At 49.3% G+C, this 18,196-nt stretch overlaps 1 protein-coding gene across 1 annotated transcript; it reads left to right on the top strand.

Moving 5' to 3' along the window:
* The first annotated feature begins 3,845 nt into the window (after window positions 1-3,845).
* On the top strand, window positions 3,846-10,074 carry Hoxc13 (homeobox C13). The gene is made up of 2 exons (XM_052747552.1): window positions 3,846-4,575; window positions 9,776-10,074. Exons 1-2 carry the CDS (start codon window positions 3,846-3,848, stop codon window positions 10,030-10,032), a joined length of 987 nt encoding a protein of 328 aa, XP_052603512.1. The 3' UTR covers window positions 10,033-10,074.
* Window positions 10,075-18,196: the final 8,122 nt, after the last annotated feature.

Genomic DNA, 18,196 nt, shown 5'->3' on the forward strand with positions numbered 1-18,196 from the left:
TGGAGGAACCAGAAAAGGGAGGCAAATTAGAAAATCATCCCATGCCTGATCTCCAGAGGGGGAAAAAAAAATCTCAGTATTGAATAAGACACAAGTACATCAACGTCATTTCTCTCATCCATGTCCCTAGCCTAGAATTCAAGCCACATTCAGCCTTCACTGTGGGTCGTACTTGCTCCCTCCCGCTACAAAGGCTGTGAGGTTATCTCTAACTTTGTCTTTGGGTCAGAAATTCCACTCCCACACCACCCTAGCCTCAAAAAGACACTGACTACCTGCCTTTCTGTTTTCCTACTGTTTTCCTTGGTGATGCTTTTCTAAGTAGAATGGGACAAGCATGTGAACTGAGTGTGCATACAAATAAGCAGACAAACTCGGATCTTTATTTGTAGATAGAGGATTTACACAAAGAGCTGTGTCTTCATGAACATGTTTAGCTTGTATCCACATAAATGCGTGCAAACAGTGCACGTACATATCTGCCCACATCCCTAAACCCACAGGCGAGTGCTGAGTGTACATATATACACACACGCGCGCGCACACACACACACACACACACACACACACACACACACACACACTTCCAATGAAAAGGCACATTAAGTATATCCTTTATAAGATGGGCGAACTTAGCTGAAAACTTGGTTCACTGGAGGACGCTGAGGGCAGAATGGTTCACACAGTTGTCGCTTTGAAAGAGCATCCCAGAGTCAGCTGGGTTTTCCAGTGAGGCAGAGAGCCCTTTTCCATTTTCCTTTAACACACTTAAATGATTCCATCTTTTCTCCCACATCAGCAGCTTCGCGGGGACCCAGAAGCCCCATCCTGCCTCATTTCCCTTTATTTTTTTTCCTCTAAACTTCATCCTGGGCCATTCCCCACCACACTATCCCTGAAGTGGGGCGAAATGGTGGGGGGTGAGCTTTTCAACCAAGAGGTTGAAGTGCCCGGCTTTCTAGGTCACCCATTGCCTCCGAAATGAGATGTAATTACTACGTTCCCAGTGATGCATATTCTCCTGAAGAGTTTAATTTGATTTTACTTGTGTCTCAGCGAGATACACATTTTTTTTTCCAGGGGACTGGGGAAAAGCGACCCCATGTTTAAAGTTAATTAACCGTCAAGGCTTTACTTTCCACCACCGGCACCCCTGGCTCTTCTATGCGCGCCTCCTTCGGTGATCCCTGTGGGCTCAGGAGAACAGGCACCGCAGGTCTTGGGAAACAAGCTAAAGGGTGTGTGAAGAGCTCCCAGTTGCTCTCAGCGTCCTTAACCCGCACTTTCCCCTCGGGCCTCCCACTTCCTCGCATGGCTTTGGGGGCCTACATCTTCAGCGGGTATTCTCCAGGAATGCGACTTTGTTTCCCTCTGTCTTCTTCCGCTAAATTTTGGCAGAATAGTGCCCCTAATAAATGGAATTGTAAAGTTGCCGGGTTAATTAAATCTATATCTCATTGCAATAGGGATAGTTAATGCCCTTATATAAACCTGGAAAAGAACATACCATTAATTTTATTTATTGTGGGGCCTCCCTGCACCTAGATCCTTCCTTTTCTCGGTTCTGACCTCTCCTCCCAAAGGCTGGTATCTGCACGGCCTGGTATTAGGCCTCACCAGGAAGGGAGCCCCAGGAATGGGAAGGGCTCTCCAGGCCCTTTGTTTCTCCTAGCGGGCCCCACAGCTTGGCCCACTTCCCCGGTTCTCAATGGGGGAGCAGCACTTCACCAGAGGAGGAACAACCTCTATTACCTACTGCTTAAAGAAAAAAGAAAAACAAAAACAAAAATAACCCACAGCCCTCCTAGCCACCCACCCCTCTCAGCCAGCCTTAGGTAAGGGGGCCAAGTTCACCAGATCCAGTCTAGACTTGGCCAGGCCTTGTTTGTTGTCGTTTTTTACCTTGACCTTGGACTCCAGCGGCAGGGTAGCCAGTTTCCCAGCTTTCATCGATGAGCCTTCATTTCCCTCAACACTGATAAGCTGGGCCTGCCTGGTTTCAAGCCTCTTTCTTTCGTATTTTCCTTCTTGCTGCCAGCCCAGCATGCAGCCTGCTATCAAAACTCTGAGGAGACACTTCTGGATGAAAATCACACTGATAAAAATTCCGTTTCTTGTCCTGACTCACCAAAGCTCTCAACCTTTAGAAACCTCCTTCTTCCTCCAGGGATCTTGGAGCAGACCCCGACATTTACATCCAATTGAGGGATCTAGTGGGTTGGCCTCGATAGGAGCTCTCTGTTGGCAGCCCATGCCCCAGCACCCAGGATTTAAAACTTGTGGCAGAGGCAAGAAAGAGGGAAGACGCAGCAGCCCCTCTCTCCTTCTTTATTATTTTTTTTTCCCTGCTCTCTCGCTCTTTATTACCTCTCCCCCTCAGGGAGGGGTACGTGTGAAAGGGAGCTTGGCGTAATTCCATGGAGATGCCCCTCTGCAAAGGGGTGACTCTACTGAGGCCCTAACCAGTGGGGGATGGAAAACAAGGGGGGAGACTGGCATAAAAATCAGTAACAGCGTGATAATTTCTTCTTGAAATAAAAGACAGTTTCAGATCTAAGTACTCTGCACTGAACAAGAGTGATACTGAAAGAAATTTGTGGGGATGAGAATAAGGCTGCTTAGACTTGAGTTCTACCTGGCTCCTTAGCGCTCATCACCCACCCGCCCAAGCCGCTGAGGGTGGAGGGGCCTTGTGCTTGTATGTTTGGGGTGCCCAAGAGCTGCACCTGTCAGAGGTCTAAAGGGCTGCAGGTTCTTCCCCACTTTCCACATTTCCTTTTGTTCACCCAAAGAGACTCTGCTCTTGGCATTATCCAGGGCTTTTCCACTGCTCAGCCAGGCGCCACTGTTTCTTTAGGGATTGGGGATCTCACTCTTTTGTGTGATGAAATAGCAATCTGTCCTACTGCCCGCTCCATCTCCCTTACTTTAGTCTTCCTCTGCTGCTCGCTGAGAATATTCCATCACTTCGCTCCCCCGATTCCGGGATGAAGTCTGCATTTGGGGAAACCACATCTCCCAACCATGTCTGATACCAGGGAGAGCCTTTTTTCCAGACAAACGCGGGGATAGGGGTGGGGGGCTTTGGGGAAAGCAGCTAAGGTCGGAGATTGAAACTCTGCCGTCAGCGTCAAAAGCTGCCCTAACGGTGGGGTGAGGTTCTTGCCCACCACGAACTGGAGTGCACCCTGCCACAGCTGGAACCTTCCTGTTTTCTAGATTATTATAATTATTATTAAAACTCCAGATTTGCCCCCATTCTCAGCTCCAAGCCCCAATTTAGAGACTTGGGTAGTCAAAGCCATTGGCTTGAGAACCGGAGTCTCTCCGGCGCACACCCTAAGCCTAGGGGGAGGAGCCCAGGAACCATCCATCCTTTTCTCCCTTGGTCCCTTTGCGTCGGCCAAATTCAGCCTCTCTGCCCCCCTCCACTAACAAGGCTTGCTTAGGGGGCGTTGCCCGTCCCTTTAAATCTCCCAACTCTCTCCTCCTTTTCCTCTCCAGAGAGCCAATCAACAAACTCCTCATTTCTTTCCGCCCCGCCCCACCTCCCGGGGAGGGAACCCCAGTAGACCCAGGCCTAGGGTCACGTGCTGCGGCTTCAGTCACGTGGGAACCAGGGGGCGTGCTGAGGGGAGGAGGGCGGGAGCAGGCCGATTTCTTAATGAAGTGTATCCGCATGCGTAGTGGGAATGCTGTGAGGGAGGGGGAAGCACCGGGAGGAGGAGGGGAGGGGTGGAGAAGGAAGGGAGGAGGGATGGGGGAGGGAAAAAGGGAGCGAGGTGTCTCCCTAGCTCGCTGCCTCTGGCAAGTGGAGTTTTTAAAAAGCTGGAGCAGATCATGTCATGACGACTTCGCTGCTCCTGCACCCGCGCTGGCCGGAGAGCCTTATGTACGTCTATGAGGACAGCGCGGCGGAGAGCGGCAGCGGCGGCGGCGGGGGAGGCGGCGGCGCGGGCGGCGCGGGGGGCGGCTGCAGCGGAGCGAGCCCCGGCAAAGCCCCGAGCATGGACGGGCTGGGCGGCAGCTGTCCTGCCAGCCACTGCCGCGACCTGCTCCCTCACCCCGTGTTGGGCCGCCCGCCGGCTCCTCTGGGCGCCCCTCAAGGCGCCGTCTACACGGACATCCCAGCCCCGGAGGCGGCGCGCCAATGCGCCCCACCGCCGGCGCCCCCCACCTCGTCCAGCGCCACCCTCGGTTATGGTTACCCATTCGGGGGCAGCTACTACGGTTGCCGCCTGTCGCACAACGTGAACCTGCAGCAGAAGCCTTGCGCCTACCACCCGGGTGACAAATACCCGGAGCCGTCGGGCGCCCTGCCTGGTGACGACCTGTCCTCCAGGGCCAAGGAGTTCGCCTTCTACCCCAGCTTCGCCAGCTCCTACCAGGCAATGCCCGGCTACCTGGACGTGTCGGTGGTGCCCGGGATCAGCGGGCACCCGGAGCCGCGTCACGACGCGCTCATCCCTGTCGAAGGTTACCAGCACTGGGCTCTTTCCAATGGCTGGGACAGTCAGGTGTACTGCTCCAAGGAGCAGTCGCAGTCCGCCCACCTCTGGAAGTCTCCCTTCCCAGGTAAGGAAGGGCCATGAGCGGCGCCGCCGCCGCCGCCAAGGACCCCTCCCCGCCCTGCCTGCCCCGCGGCTCCGCGCCCCAGCCACCCCCGCCGTCTGGCCCCGGCGCGCCGGCTCGGCTGGGCTGTCGAAGGAGCCGGCCGGGCGAGCTGTGCTGAGGAATGCGCTGGGGAAGAAATCTGCTCCGACACGTTCCCCGGAGCTGCCGGGTCGAGAGTGAAGCAATCAGAGGCGCCCGAGCGCCGGCTGGGCTCCCGTAGGGAGCTTGCCGCCTCCTCTCCCCTGCCCGCTCCAGCTTCAAGCAGGGATCCTGGCCCCTAAGCCCGCTTCTGGCCAGGAATGGGTTGGGGTTGGGCCTCTCTTGCCTTGGAACCTAGAACAAAACCCTCAACCCAGTGGCTAATTGGGGGTTTGAGGAGGATAAGAACCTTTACCTTGCCGAGTTTTCAGGATCTGTCAGACTCCAGATACTATAGCGTTAAAATAGGGATCTAATTAGCCAGAGCCTATAGAGATGTACAATGTTTTTCTTTTCTTTTTAAACTTGACCAGGGATGTTCTTTAAGAGCAGAAGAGCTAAAATCTCTGTAGAAAGAGTGTAAGAGTTGCATCCTCTCCTGAGAAGCAAAATTTTCTTTGCTGCTCTGGTACACAGAGTTTAAAACCTGTGAATCCACTGTCAAGTCCTCCAAATGAGAGTTAGTTACCGACATTCCAGACAGAGAAAGGGGATCTCAGATGAGAGGTGGGAGAGGCAGAACTGTGTTGGGGTCCAGGCCGCTGGCTAGGAACGTCTGGCTCTTGTTTGGCTGTGTATGCAAGAAGAGATCTCTCACTTACTGTTCCTCTGATTGAGGCTGTCTCTGAAAAGGAAAGGATTCCACAATTTCCCCCTCACTCCCCAAAGGAGAAAGACCATCCCAGGGATGGAAGCTTTGGGTTCCACTCCGATCTGAGAAATAAGGGTTGGGGGCGGGAGGAGGGTTCTACAAAAGCCAGCATGTGGATCTGCCCTCCCTAGAGAGCTCGGGAGAGAGTCCTCTCTTCTGACGCTCCAGAGATCCTTGGGAGTCCAGGGAAGCCAAAGATATCTCTCCACTGTACCCAGAAAGAGTCTCTAGCCTCACATGTTAGGCTTGGGGATTTTTCATTGGAAAGGGTCAACCCAAAGACCTCTTAAGGGTAGGTCTGAAATTCCTCTGCATCCGGGATTGGGTGGAGAGGTAGATGGAGAAGAATCACTAAATGATGTTACAGAATGTAGCAAAAACATTCTAATACATAGTATGAGGTCACTTAATATAACACAAGTCAATACCAGAGCTAGACCAACAACACAAGGCATTCCATTTCTGACTGTCAGAATTAATGGCATGGTTGTGGTACAATGGTCTCATACACTACCTTCTCTGCATTAGTTATAAGATTTTTATACAATACAATTTTATTAATTAATGTGAAGCACAAGCTGATACATTTATATAAGATAAGCTGTTCATATGTAGACATTCTATAATATATTTGTAGAAGGTAGGCTGCCCTTCACTTCTCTAGCTCATGAAACAGAAAGCTTCTAGGATGAGAGTCCAGTAAGAATCCTTGTAGTAGTGGAATTGATGGGTAATGCCAACAGGACTGGTGGGCTGAGAAGCTGGTGCCCGCCCTGCTCACTGTAGTTAGGAACCCAGGCCTAGAGCAAAAAGCAACATCTTCGCAATGAAGAGGTGTTACAGAAGGAGCTGCTGTGGCTTCCCTGTATAGGTATGTGGGTTGTGTGGTTGGTAAAGTGTTGGAGGGAAGCTCAGAATTATCTTTGAGCAAATAAACATCTTAAAGATTCCCAGAAACAAGAACGACACACACAAAAAAGGGTCTGCTAAAAATAAACACTTTTATATCACAGCCTCCTAAAGAAAGATATCTTTGAAATAAAAACACACAGCTCAATTGAGATTTAATACACTTGCAAATTAGAACAGAGAAGTGTATATAAAACCCAATGTGCCTCTGCTGCTCTGAGCTCATATTTCCATGTAGAAATAGATTCCGGCTGGTGTATCTCAGTGCCTGAAGAGGTCCAGGAGAGAGGCAGATGAAAAAGAAATTATCTTCAGACACCCTCCATCTTTCTACCCACACAGGTCTTTTAGAAGTAGTGAGATTTTCAGATAACTCTGTCTATGCAATTGTGGTTCATTCAGCAACATCTAGCCATAAACACCACTGTCTCTCTTCACTGCCTCTGGCTCTGAGAAACCTAACCTATGGTAGTCTGGGCTGGTGTGGGAGATGGAGGCAATTGTTCAGAAAGATCTAGATAATTAGAGCTGTGAGGAGTTGTGGCTTCTTTCTCCCAATTATATGGGTACACACACACACACACACACACACACACACACACACACACACACACACTGTGGTGAGTGGATACATTTTTCTTTTTTCACACGAATGGCAGAAATCCCAGAAGAGAATTAGGAGGGGAAAAAAAGGGAGACAGTTCTGAGATAGATAGATAGATAGATAGATAGAAAGAAAGAAGGAAAGAAAGAGAGAAAGAAAGAAAAATAGATGGTAGATATATAGAACAAAAAGAAAACAAAATAAGAAAACAGTGGGTTTTGGGAGCCCATACTAAAAGACTGTATCAACAAAGTCTTTGAATTTGGGTTGAAAAGAATCACTAGCTGAACGGGATAGCCCTCAAATCCGAGAGCCTACTAATGAGGTGGGCAGGCTTTAGGGCTCCCTACACAGGAGCCTCTCAGGCCCAAACCAAAGCACTGGCACATACTGTTTTCATTCTTGTTTGCTCCTCATAGATGCTGATTAGATTCTGAGGTACAAATTGGTTGGTGCAGGTGACCTGGAGGGACACTAGGGCAGGAGACATTGGGGACTAAGAGTCGAGTCCCTATTCTACACAATGTAGACACAGCTCAGAGTCTAAGCTACCAGATGCTCTCACATCTGTGGAGCCCACTTCCTTTCTAGCCAAAACAGCAAACAATGGAAGGTGCTCCTTCCAGAAGGAAAGGCAGGAACAATTTCCCCAGGAAGCAAAAACAACCTGCTGTTTGACCCATGAAAAAGTTGGTGAAGTCAATCCTTGACATCCAATAGAGATTAATAATAATGATAATGATAATAATAATAATAATAATAATAATAAAGTTTAGAGCTGTTATCTACCTTTTAATCAGATTTTTTAAAGATTGTGTCAATTAAACTTCATTAGAAATTTAGACTTGATGTTTAGAGAGTTGCAGAAAGCGAAGTTTAAAAAATGAGGAACAATTAACTGGTTCTTTCAAGAACTGAAACTCACCTTTATTTCATTTTGCACTTCAACAGCAGAGATATACCAAGCCCTCATTTCTATTTTGACTCTTACTGTGGCTTTATGTGAGAGTCAGAAGAACCTAGACCCTAGTTCGGTCATTTAAATCATTTTCCCTACTCTGAGCCTTTGATTTCTGATCTTGTAAAACATATTTAATAAAATACAACTGAAGAAATGTTCTGAGGGGGGAAAAAACCCTCATGATATCACTACTCATCCTCTTCATTTTTATTCTTGCCCCTGAATCATCAATTTCTCAAACCATGGTTCCATCTATAAGAGCAAAACAAATTGAAGATGAGTCCTTTACAATTTTGTCATATATACGCACACATATATATCCCTTTTAACTTGACAGATCATATCTGCTAAACTGAAGTTGCTTTTTTTTTTCAGATTAAAAAATCTTGGCTTACACAGTGGCAGAGAAACATTTGATAAGTTGAATAGATAATTTTTGTGAGAAATTGTCACCATGAAGACAGCCTGAGCAGACCACTGGAAACACTTTCCTATTTTCTTCCTGGGCTCTTTATTTCTCTCTGCATTCAATTGTAACTCCCCACTTCCCCTCCCTGTATAGTGGGCCATGGGTCTCCGAGAGAGAGCCAGACTCACTGGGAATGGCAGTGGAGGGAAGATGCTTGTAGGGCGGGAACACTTCAACAGACACTCTGCCTTCAGGCTGCAGCCATGTCTAACAATTCAGGAGGGCCATAGGAATGAAGAGGAAACCCCAGATACTCAGTCATTAGTGTCCACCTGAAGTCCAACAATGACAAGAAAAACAATGGGGGCTGAGCTGTTCACAGGATCCCCTCCATCCTACCACTGCGGCCTTTCACTGCTAAGAGGGCAGGTGGAGAGTGACATGCTATTTTGAATTCCTGTGGAATGCTCCTGAAAAAAACTAAACAAATAGTGTCTGCGTCTGCAAGGGTAGAGCCTAGGGTACCAGGGATGTAGAAGGTTTCTTTCAGCCTCAGAAGAACAGGAAGAGGAAGGTTGGAACAGAATTTGTTCTTTTGGTGAAACCTGGGTATTGACCTCCTCTTATGGGAAATCTGATTCCCTACATTGAGGCAGGACCACCCTCCTTAGGTGGTGGTAGATGGTTCACAACACTGGGCTCCTGTTTCTGAGTGATTGATCCTCAAGCAGTCTGGCTTCATCTGATAGTTTCTTCTCTATGTTGGTGAATTAGATCCATAGTGCAAGGCTAAGACTAGTTCATGGGCCTGAGCTCCCTCAGGCCCAAGGACCCACTTGATGGTCTGTGTCCCTGTAGCTGACACCCTTCCTGCCATGCTCTCCTCAAATATACAACAAGCTAAGTCCTTCCCCTGAAGGGTGGAGGGACCCTGTTGTACTAACTGGATGAAGGAATTTTCTGAACACCAGCACTCCAGCAAGCATGACCAGGAGTAGGACTGGAGCTACCGATCTAAGGGTCCAGGGTTTCCAACAAAGGGTGTTGTGCAGAGCCCTAGTGGAGTCTGAGGCAATAGGAAAAATCAATAATACAGATCCTCTGTTTATTTTTAATGACATGTTATCATGGCTTTTTTTTCATTTGTTTTGATTTTCTTTTTTTTTTAAGTGCCTTAAAATATGATCTTGATTATTGAGTTTTTTGAGCCCCTTTCCTTAAAGTTTGTACAAAAAAGGAGGCTGGTACCTGGTGGCTTCACCTTCTTCGTGACCTTACTAACAACGGAGGTACTTAGGATTAGGGCGTCTCACCCAGCAGTACAATCTGGCGGCCCAGTTGAGACCCTGTGGGAACTGAGCCTGCAGGCCGTAGCTCCTGGCCGCCCACCTCACTTGTTCCTGCCCACCTTCTCTCTCCCTCCCTTAGACGTGGTTCCCCTACAGCCAGAAGTGAGCAGCTACCGGCGCGGGCGCAAGAAACGCGTGCCCTACACCAAGGTGCAGCTGAAGGAGTTAGAAAAGGAGTATGCAGCCAGCAAGTTCATCACCAAAGAGAAGCGCCGGCGCATCTCAGCCACCACGAACCTCTCGGAGCGCCAGGTCACCATCTGGTTCCAGAACCGGCGGGTGAAAGAGAAGAAGGTGGTCAGCAAATCGAAAGCGCCTCACCTCCACTCCACCTGACCGTCCACTCGCCCGCCCCGTCTATTTATGTCTTATGTCGTCGCTTTGTACGGAATCCACCCGAAGGACGCTGCACCGGTGCAGACCACTATTTAATCTTACCGAGAAAGAGGAACAGCACGCCCCGCGCTCTGCCTTACCCTACTCCCCATCCCACCCCTACTTTCACCCCCCTCCATACAGCACCCCCTCAGCATCCACAGCTGGGGAGGTGGGTTCGGATGAGCGGAAGGAAGACTGTCTGCCTCTAAACCCCTGGTCTTCATGGTTTGTACCACTAGAAAGCTGAGTGGCCAGGAAAGCCCAGTCAATCCTACCAAAGCAGGGCTGCGGGATTCCAAAAGACTCAGTTCTTGCCTCTTCCTGTGCCTTGGTTTGTGGAAGACCCTCCTTCCTGGGCGCATGGGCACAGGATCTGGTGAGCTCTTGCATTCTTTCCTCTTCCCCCATTTTACTATCGCTCCCGCACTCTATAGGCAAGGTTTCCCAGTTACGATGTTTCTGTGCATCTTTTAAAAGTCATGTTAATATTGATGATAATCCTTAGGGCCTGGCAGCGTGATTGGAATTGAGACAGTGCTTGAAACCTGTAGATTTTCTTTTTTGTTTCTGTCGGTCTCAACAAAAGCTGGACTTGGTGCAGCCCCTGGCCACATCCTGACCCAGAAATGATTTCCCAGGAGGTGCCTTTGACCCCACTGCCTCCTCTGCTTTGCACTCTCGGTCCTGTGGAAATACAAGGAAGACAAAAACCTCCAGCCACAATACTAAGTGCGGCTGCTGTCTCTCTTTCTCTCTCATGGTAAGGTTGGGAATTAGGCCAGGCTTAGAATCAGAACTTTTATAAACTTTAAAAGAGATGGAGGGTGGGTCCCTCAGAAGATCTTCAGTCTTGTCTCCACATAAGCAATAGCAGATATTGGAGAGACCACACACTTTCATTTTTACTGATTTCCTAAGGGTAGCTTGAGGAGCTGATCAAGGAGGCTGAAATCACTGGCTCTGGATAAACCAGCTAAATGTAGATGCTGCCTAATTTCTCCCTCCTTAAAAGCCAACTTGGTGCTGTGGGGGCCCCTTCACCTCCTCCCTTCCCACTGGCTCATTACAAAACAGTGTTCTTTTGAAATGCCCATTCGAAATAGGCTCTTTTTTTTTTAATGTTGTGTATCTGTATATAGTATTGTGATGTCTGAATGACAATGTATTGAATGCAAAGAAGAAAAAACCCACAAACTTGTTTTTAAAATAAAATATCCTTTTGTTTTTGGCCTTGATTTTATTGCTCAGGTTCCTTCTGAAGTCTTTCTCTCCTGGCTCTTCAGGGCAGACTATAATAGCCTGACCCAGTCAGAGAGGGCTGGGGAAGAATATAGACATCACCTTCAACAGTAGATCCCCAACCTGTATTTCTCTCCAGGAAAAATTTGCAGCCATTTGGATTTTCTATTCTATTTAGCTAAGAGAATGTCACATCTTAATACCCAACTTAGATGAATTTGTATTGGGAGAGGGAAAGATGGGGTCTGCCACTGAAAAAGTCTGAAAGCAGGTACGTGAGAAAAGTTCATTGGTGAATAATTTGTAGTTAGCTTGGTGGTAGAGCTCTTATCTAGCATGTTCAAGGCCCTGGATTTGCTCTCCAATGATGGGGGGGGGGGGTCTGTTTCTAGAGTGTTAGGAAGATAGAGAAATGACTGGAGCAATGACAGCAAGAGTAGAGGAGGCAGGGAGCTCATCTTAGGCTCCTGTGGTCCTGCTACCCCAGGGGTTCACAGCCAGCTCAGGCCTGGGATTGGGGTTGGGGTGATCTCGGCACAGTTTGACAGAAGCAGCTTGGAGCTCAGCTTTCCCAGGACATGCTCTTTTCTTTGTCCCATCGACCTAAACTGAGAAGGCTGGATGCCCAGGACCCTTGAGCCTCCAGTTTGTCAGGCCAGCTCCACTTTTATTCTCTAGAAATCCTTAGAGCCCCTGTCTTCCAGGAGGTCTGGGGCCTGTGTGGATGCTGCCACTAATTTGTTTTCCTTGTCCCGTCTGTGCCTATCTCCCTATCTGGTGGAGTTAATGAGATCGTTAAGTTGTCAGGTTAAGAGACTTTTAAAAAGCAATATAGCCTAAAACAATGTTATCTCAGATTAAATCTTTACTGCAGCAATTTTTATTTATATATAATATTTTTTTCCTCTCCTGAGACACAGAAAGACTGGAGGCATCAGGTTGGAAATCAGAGTTCTCCCGGCTCCCTTTGCCTGATGGAGCTGAAGCTTTTAAATTTCAATGTAAATAAATGTTTTTGGGGAGGTAACAGCACACACACACACACACACACACACACACAAAGTCTGAGAGACAAAGGACCTGAAGAATTCACCCTCGTGGAGTCTATGCTACTGAAGTGACTGCTAGTCCTATTCTATACTCAACTCTGGGCTGACCATAGAGAACCACACACTCGGCAGTGGAGTTTGGAAAGGGAATAGGTGAACCTCCCAGGAACAAGAGGCACTGTTAATTTTATTTCCCTTTCTCTCCCCACCAATAACCTGACTCTCTCTTCAAAAGCCCCTAGACCTCTCCTAAGACAAAAAGAGTTGTTTAGACAGAGAAAGGAAGCAAATGGAGAAGAAACTTGGGACTCTTCTGGTATGAGTCCTCAGATCTCTTGGTTATCCTGATATTCCTATAACACTCTGTAGACATAATGAAAGCTGAGGACTTCGTGGATAAAGATAAGTTTAGAGTTCTCCAAGATAGCCCTCCACTTCTGCACAAAACCTACACTTAATCAAAGGGTCAAGTCTTAGCTGGTAAGGTAGCACACCTGAAGTCCAACTCTACCATGGAGTTGAGGTAGGAGGGTTGATTGAGCCTAGGAGTTCAGGGTCCACCTAGGCAACATAACCAGATGACCTTTTCACACAGGAAGATAAAAATCTTCCTATGAGAAAAAAACCACTCTAAGGTCCCAGAAGCTGTTGAAAAGAGAAGAAGCCTTGTATGGGCTCCTGAGGACACACTGGACACTGGGAAGGCAAGTAAAGTTCGCAGGCGTTCTCTGTGCCCAGTGTGCCCCAGTGTGTCCAGGGTTCTTTGTATTTTCAAACACTCAACCAAATATATCAACTTGGTTTTTGAGGATTATCATACCTGGATTAATTCTGGAGATGCACCTCTAATCAGAGTAAATAAATGTTGTATAAAGCTGTGTGATCTTGTGTTCTAGGGAGGTGAAGATGGGAAATGTATTCTTTCCCTGGTTGAACTGGCTCTTTCCTTCTTTCAATAGATAATACCATCATTGGGGAGCCTTGTGTACACCAGTGCCTTTGAGCAGTGGAAATGGCCCTCCTGCTTGCATGTATGTGAGTGTTGTTAGCACACTCATCTCAGGCTGTAGAGTCCTTTTGTCTTTATTTACACACATCAAAGAAAATCTTTCTCTTCAAGAACAGTCTCCTAAGGTTTGGTTGGAGTAAGGTTTTTGTAAGCAAATCTAAGGGCACCTCGTTGAGGTAGCAAAGGGCTATGAACACAGAAGTTTCCTCCTTGGCAACAGAGGCTCCAGTTTTCATAATTCCACCGTACCCCCAGCTTCTCCAAGTCCCAAGGCCAAAGGCTGCGGTGCTTAGAACCTGGGGTTTCATAGTACTCTCCTTTCAGGGCCACTTTGCTATAATGCCAGGTTGAACTTGGGATGAGTGAGGGGAGAAAGCTCTTCTCTGCCCACAATAGTCCCATCTAGTGCTAGAAGATGGGCCTTCCTGGCAAAAGTCTCAGAGTCAGGAACCCACCTGAGAAAACAAGGCCAGCAACTCTCTCGGCAGATCCCTCCATGACTGCTCCGAAGACCATCTTCTCCTGAGTTTGATCCACAGGCGTCTAAGTCAGCAGTCGGGACCCATGTAGATGCATAATAGCACTTTCATCTCTGTAAAAGGTCCTCTTATTGGAGCTGGGGTCCCTGCAGCAGCCCCCTCTGAGCATCCATCATTTTCAAATGAAAATTTTCCCACCTAGAATCCTCCTGAGTCCTGGCATGGTATCAGAGCTCGCCTTCAAGAGAACTCCAAGAGCAGATGTGTATCTATCAGATGTACGGTGGTGGGGAGTTGAGGGGCCCTGGGGAACGAGGGGCTTCTGGGAGGAGGAGGAGGGGGCCAGAGCCTTTTCACAACCAACCAGACTCTTCCTCTTTTAGCCTTGACCGTGACTAGGTCCTTCTGACCTTGACATCACAGAATCACCGGGATAGGGGGGAGGGTGGAAAAGGCCTTGATCTTCCGGTAGCCAGAAAAAAGGGAGGGCCGCTTGCCCCCTAGACGCGCCATCCCTCTTCCCGCCGGAGTCCTCCGCCTCTGTTTACACACGGAGGAGGTGTCGTCTCCAGTCTAGACAGGGGCGCTAATAACGCCCATAAAAGGCGGCCTCTCCAGAGAGGCTCTGGTAACTCAGCTCCTGATCGCCTGCCGCTGACTGCTCCCTCCGCCTCTGGCGCCCCGCCTCTCAGATACCTTGGCCGAGCCGGTGGGCAGCAGTGTGTGGCGGGGGAGGTGTTTCAGAAGGTTTCTAGAGGATGATAACCCCTACCCCTCGCCCTTCTGAGCCTCCTCAGTCACCAAAGGTAAGTGGACCCCTGCGCTTCCAGCCCAACCAGTATATGTGGGGGGTGTGGTAACAGAACATTCTCCCACCCCCAACAACCTTCTGGGCTACTCCAACCTGAAACATACCCCTCTCTCCGCACTGGGACGCTGGGTTTTTGGAAACAGCTGAGTCGCTGTGTTTGGCAGAACCTAAGCATATCTCCGTCCTCTCCAAGGCCTGGGCCTAGCCAGTGGGCACTATCACGGACAAAGGGCCAGGCTGAGGAATGAGGGTACTGGAAGTAGTTCTGCCCCTTCCCCAGCCCAGCTTCCAGGTGCATGAAACCAGGCCTGGGGCTCTCCCCTGGTTACAGTAGCAGTGGGTGTGGCATTTATAGGCGTGTTTTTGTTTTTGATTTTTTTTTAACTTGGTCCCCACACCTTTCCTGACACTCAGTAATTCACTAGGCGAGGAGATCCTCTGCTGGCGGAGGGGGAAAATGTCAGAGCTGACAGTCTATTTAATTGTTAGCACTACAGGAAAACCTCGGAGACTATAAGAAGAGACGTCTCTCACAGAGGTGCACATGATGGGGAGTCTTCCAAATGTTCACTCCTAGGGGTCTCGCCACCTCCCAGTTTTCTGAGTGGAAAGTGAAAACTGAGCTGGGATATTTTGATGGAAGGGAACCCAGAGGAGCCTGAGCCTGAAAGACTGCTTGAGCTTCCAGGATTAGTCCAAGCTTCCACTTCCAGGTTGTAGATCCCTAGAAAGCAGCCACGGAGCAGGCGATCTCCCAATTTGATGCTTTGGTTTAGGGCACTTGCAGGAATGGTGGAGGCCAGATGGACTCCATCCCCTAGAGGAACCAGTGAAGAGTCCAATTAGGAGGGAGGGAGAGCCCTCCCTCTACCCTATCCCGTAGCCTTATCTGAATGTGAAAAAGGTCTATCCCAAGCCTGAATAGTCCCAAAGGGATCAGATATGGGGCAGCGAGTGAAGAGAGCCCCCCCCCCCATCATTTTTCTTTTCCTTCGTAGAGCTGCTCCTGCTTACGTCCCTACAGGAGCGGGGCCCTGCCTCATTTGCATACGCAGCGAGCCCTTTCTGCAAACTAGGCAGTGACCTTGAACCGGGTCTCTATGGCCTCAGCTCACCAAAGAGAACGCAAAAGAGAACCAAATTCTCAGTTTAGGATTAGCAGAAGAGCCCAAATGCAGCCTCATCACAGCCGCTATGCCTGGACCACTAGAGCCTGTGGAGATTTTATAATTAACTTCTGTCTACCCCACAGCTGTAGAGGCCGAAGATGCGGGCGGGATGGAGGCATAGAGAAGTACGGGGAGGTAGAGGGACATCCTGCTGGTAAATGATCTTGAAGGAGGCTAGCTGCCTTTCTTGGGTCTTCAGGGGAAGCCTTGGACTATATCCTTGCCTTCAGCTTTAATTAACCCCTGAGTTAATGAACAGGGCATGCCTGAGTCTGGCCAGCTGTGACGGAAACCAGACATGCGACCCCTTCGAGCCCCGAGATTTGATGAATGTAAGGGAGAGTTCTGAAGCATCAATTGTCCCTCTGTTGACCGATGGAGATGATTTTGCGTGTGGGCAGCGGAGTGACAGCGGATTAAACCCGACTAAACACGGCTACCGAAAGCCTGTCCTGGTCCCTCACTTAGCCTCAGCCGGCTCTTGGGGAACAGCTTTTGATGAGCTGGATTTAGAGTTGAAGCGCACCCTAGCCTCCCGCCGGGCCTGGGGATCCAGATTGGGAGTGGTGTTTTTGTCCGAGCCCGGTTCAGAAACTGGTCGGCTAAGCTGCGCGTTCTGCCAGGTTACCTAGAGGCATACAGAGCGATCCTGATGCTCAGGGAAACTGGACGCTTAGGTCGCCAGGGTCCTCAGGGTCGCCTGAAAACCCCTAAATTTGCAAAGTCTTGAAGAGCAGGACTCTGGTAACAGGGATTTTGCTGAGATCGGTAGTCAGCTTTCCTTGACAGAAATTAGCATGTGTTCCTCGCAAGGAAGCCTGTGCCAAGTCTGAAACCTGGAGAAAATGGTTTTGTCAGGGTCAAATCATGCTGGGAGAAATGCGTCTCTGAAGAAGGAACCCCTCTCCTCCCGTTCTCATCTCCCCTGACGTTGCCTCTGCCGCCCTGTGGCCGCCGCTCAGCAGTGGTGACCCAGGAGAGCAGCGAGAAAAGCTCCTGGCCTGAGATTTTTGAGCTGTAGAAAGATGTGGAGAAGCTAAGACCTTCTTCTTGAGGTCCCTTTTCACGGAGATTAGGCGATTAGCCTTGTCCGAAGGGAAACCAGAATGGGGAGAAGACTCCACCCAACAAAGGCTAGTGGCTAACGGCAAAGCCAGCTCCGCATCCCTCACACCAACAATAGCGGCAGAGCGCCGAGGCCTGGAGAGCCTGGGCGGAGACCTCGCTGCCAAGCGTAGTGATCTGATTGAAATCTGTAGTATTGAGATCACATCCTCTTTATCTTTATGATCAAAATGACCTTCAGATAATTTTTTAAAACTAGATGTTCATGTACACGCAACGAATCTTGAAAACGGAGAAATAAATGAAATTCGGGGATGCCGTGACGTGAGATCTGTGGCTGAGGTATAGATACTCTCTCTGCAGCCTTACAGCCCCTTAATAAATTACGCACAAAAAGACCACTGCAGGCCGGATCTCCTTCTGATTCTGAGTGAAGGTTGACTGCAGAGGCTGGCATCCCACCGGCTGGACCTCGGTGCTTCCAGCTTGTGGGCCAGGCGCTGGGCGGGTTCCTGGGGACGGGTGGGGCCAAGCAGGCTGCCAGGAAGGCTCGGGCGGGGGAAGGAAAACCGGCCAAGCGGGGCGAGGGGCGGGCGCCAAGCTGCGGGCTGCTAGCTGCGCGGGGCAGGGCGGCGCCCGCGGGGACACATTTCTGTCGGAGTGAGAGGCTATGGTTTGGGATATGAAATCGCTCCGGGAACAGTGGAATTCAAAGAATCTGCGTTTCTGCCGCGTCCTGCACAGGAGAGAGGGGCGGAGAGAGAAAAGAGGGCGATGAGAATCTTCTGCGATTCGGTCTGCGTTTTGTAGCTTTGGCTAATTCCCAGATATTTCACTTTTACCTACATTCCTTCATATTCTCTCTCTCTCTCTCTCTCTCTCTCTCTCTCTCTCTCTCTCTCTCTCTCTCTCTCCAATTCTCTGAAAAAATCGTCATGATCTTTTTAACATGTATACGTTGTCAAACTATTTATTCAACCTTGAACAACTGAAGTTCAAAATAATCAGAAATGGGAGTTTCTGATTATTCTGCTATGACACTAATAAAATGCATCTGATTTGAACTGTTTTTTCTCTTGCTGAGCTGCTCGGTGCCCCCGCTGAAATCTCAGTGTGGATTTGCAGATGTTCATTGTCATCAACAGCCAGCGCTAGCTTCTCAGCCTTCTCTGGACCTTCTTTGCACCATAAGTGGAATTCTGAACCCCCAACAGGACACTTCTCCAAGATTTTCCCTCACTCTTGTCCCACCTTAGAACGCAAGCCACCCCTGGCCTCTGCGCTGCTCCATAATGGCCCCA

This window comes from Peromyscus californicus, unplaced genomic scaffold, assembly GCF_007827085.1.
Source record: "Peromyscus californicus insignis strain IS unplaced genomic scaffold, ASM782708v3 Scaffold_20__1_contigs__length_68692818, whole genome shotgun sequence".
Taxonomy (NCBI): domain Eukaryota; kingdom Metazoa; phylum Chordata; class Mammalia; order Rodentia; family Cricetidae; genus Peromyscus; species Peromyscus californicus.

Coding starts and splice junctions, on each gene's coding strand:
- Hoxc13 (XM_052747552.1), top strand. CDS start 3,846: ATGACGACTTCGCTGCTCCTGCACCCGCGCTGGCCGGAGAGCCTTATG. Junction 4,576..9,775: donor CTGGAAGTCTCCCTTCCCAG/GTAAGGAAGGGC, acceptor TCCCTCCCTTAG/ACGTGGTTCCCCTACAGCCA.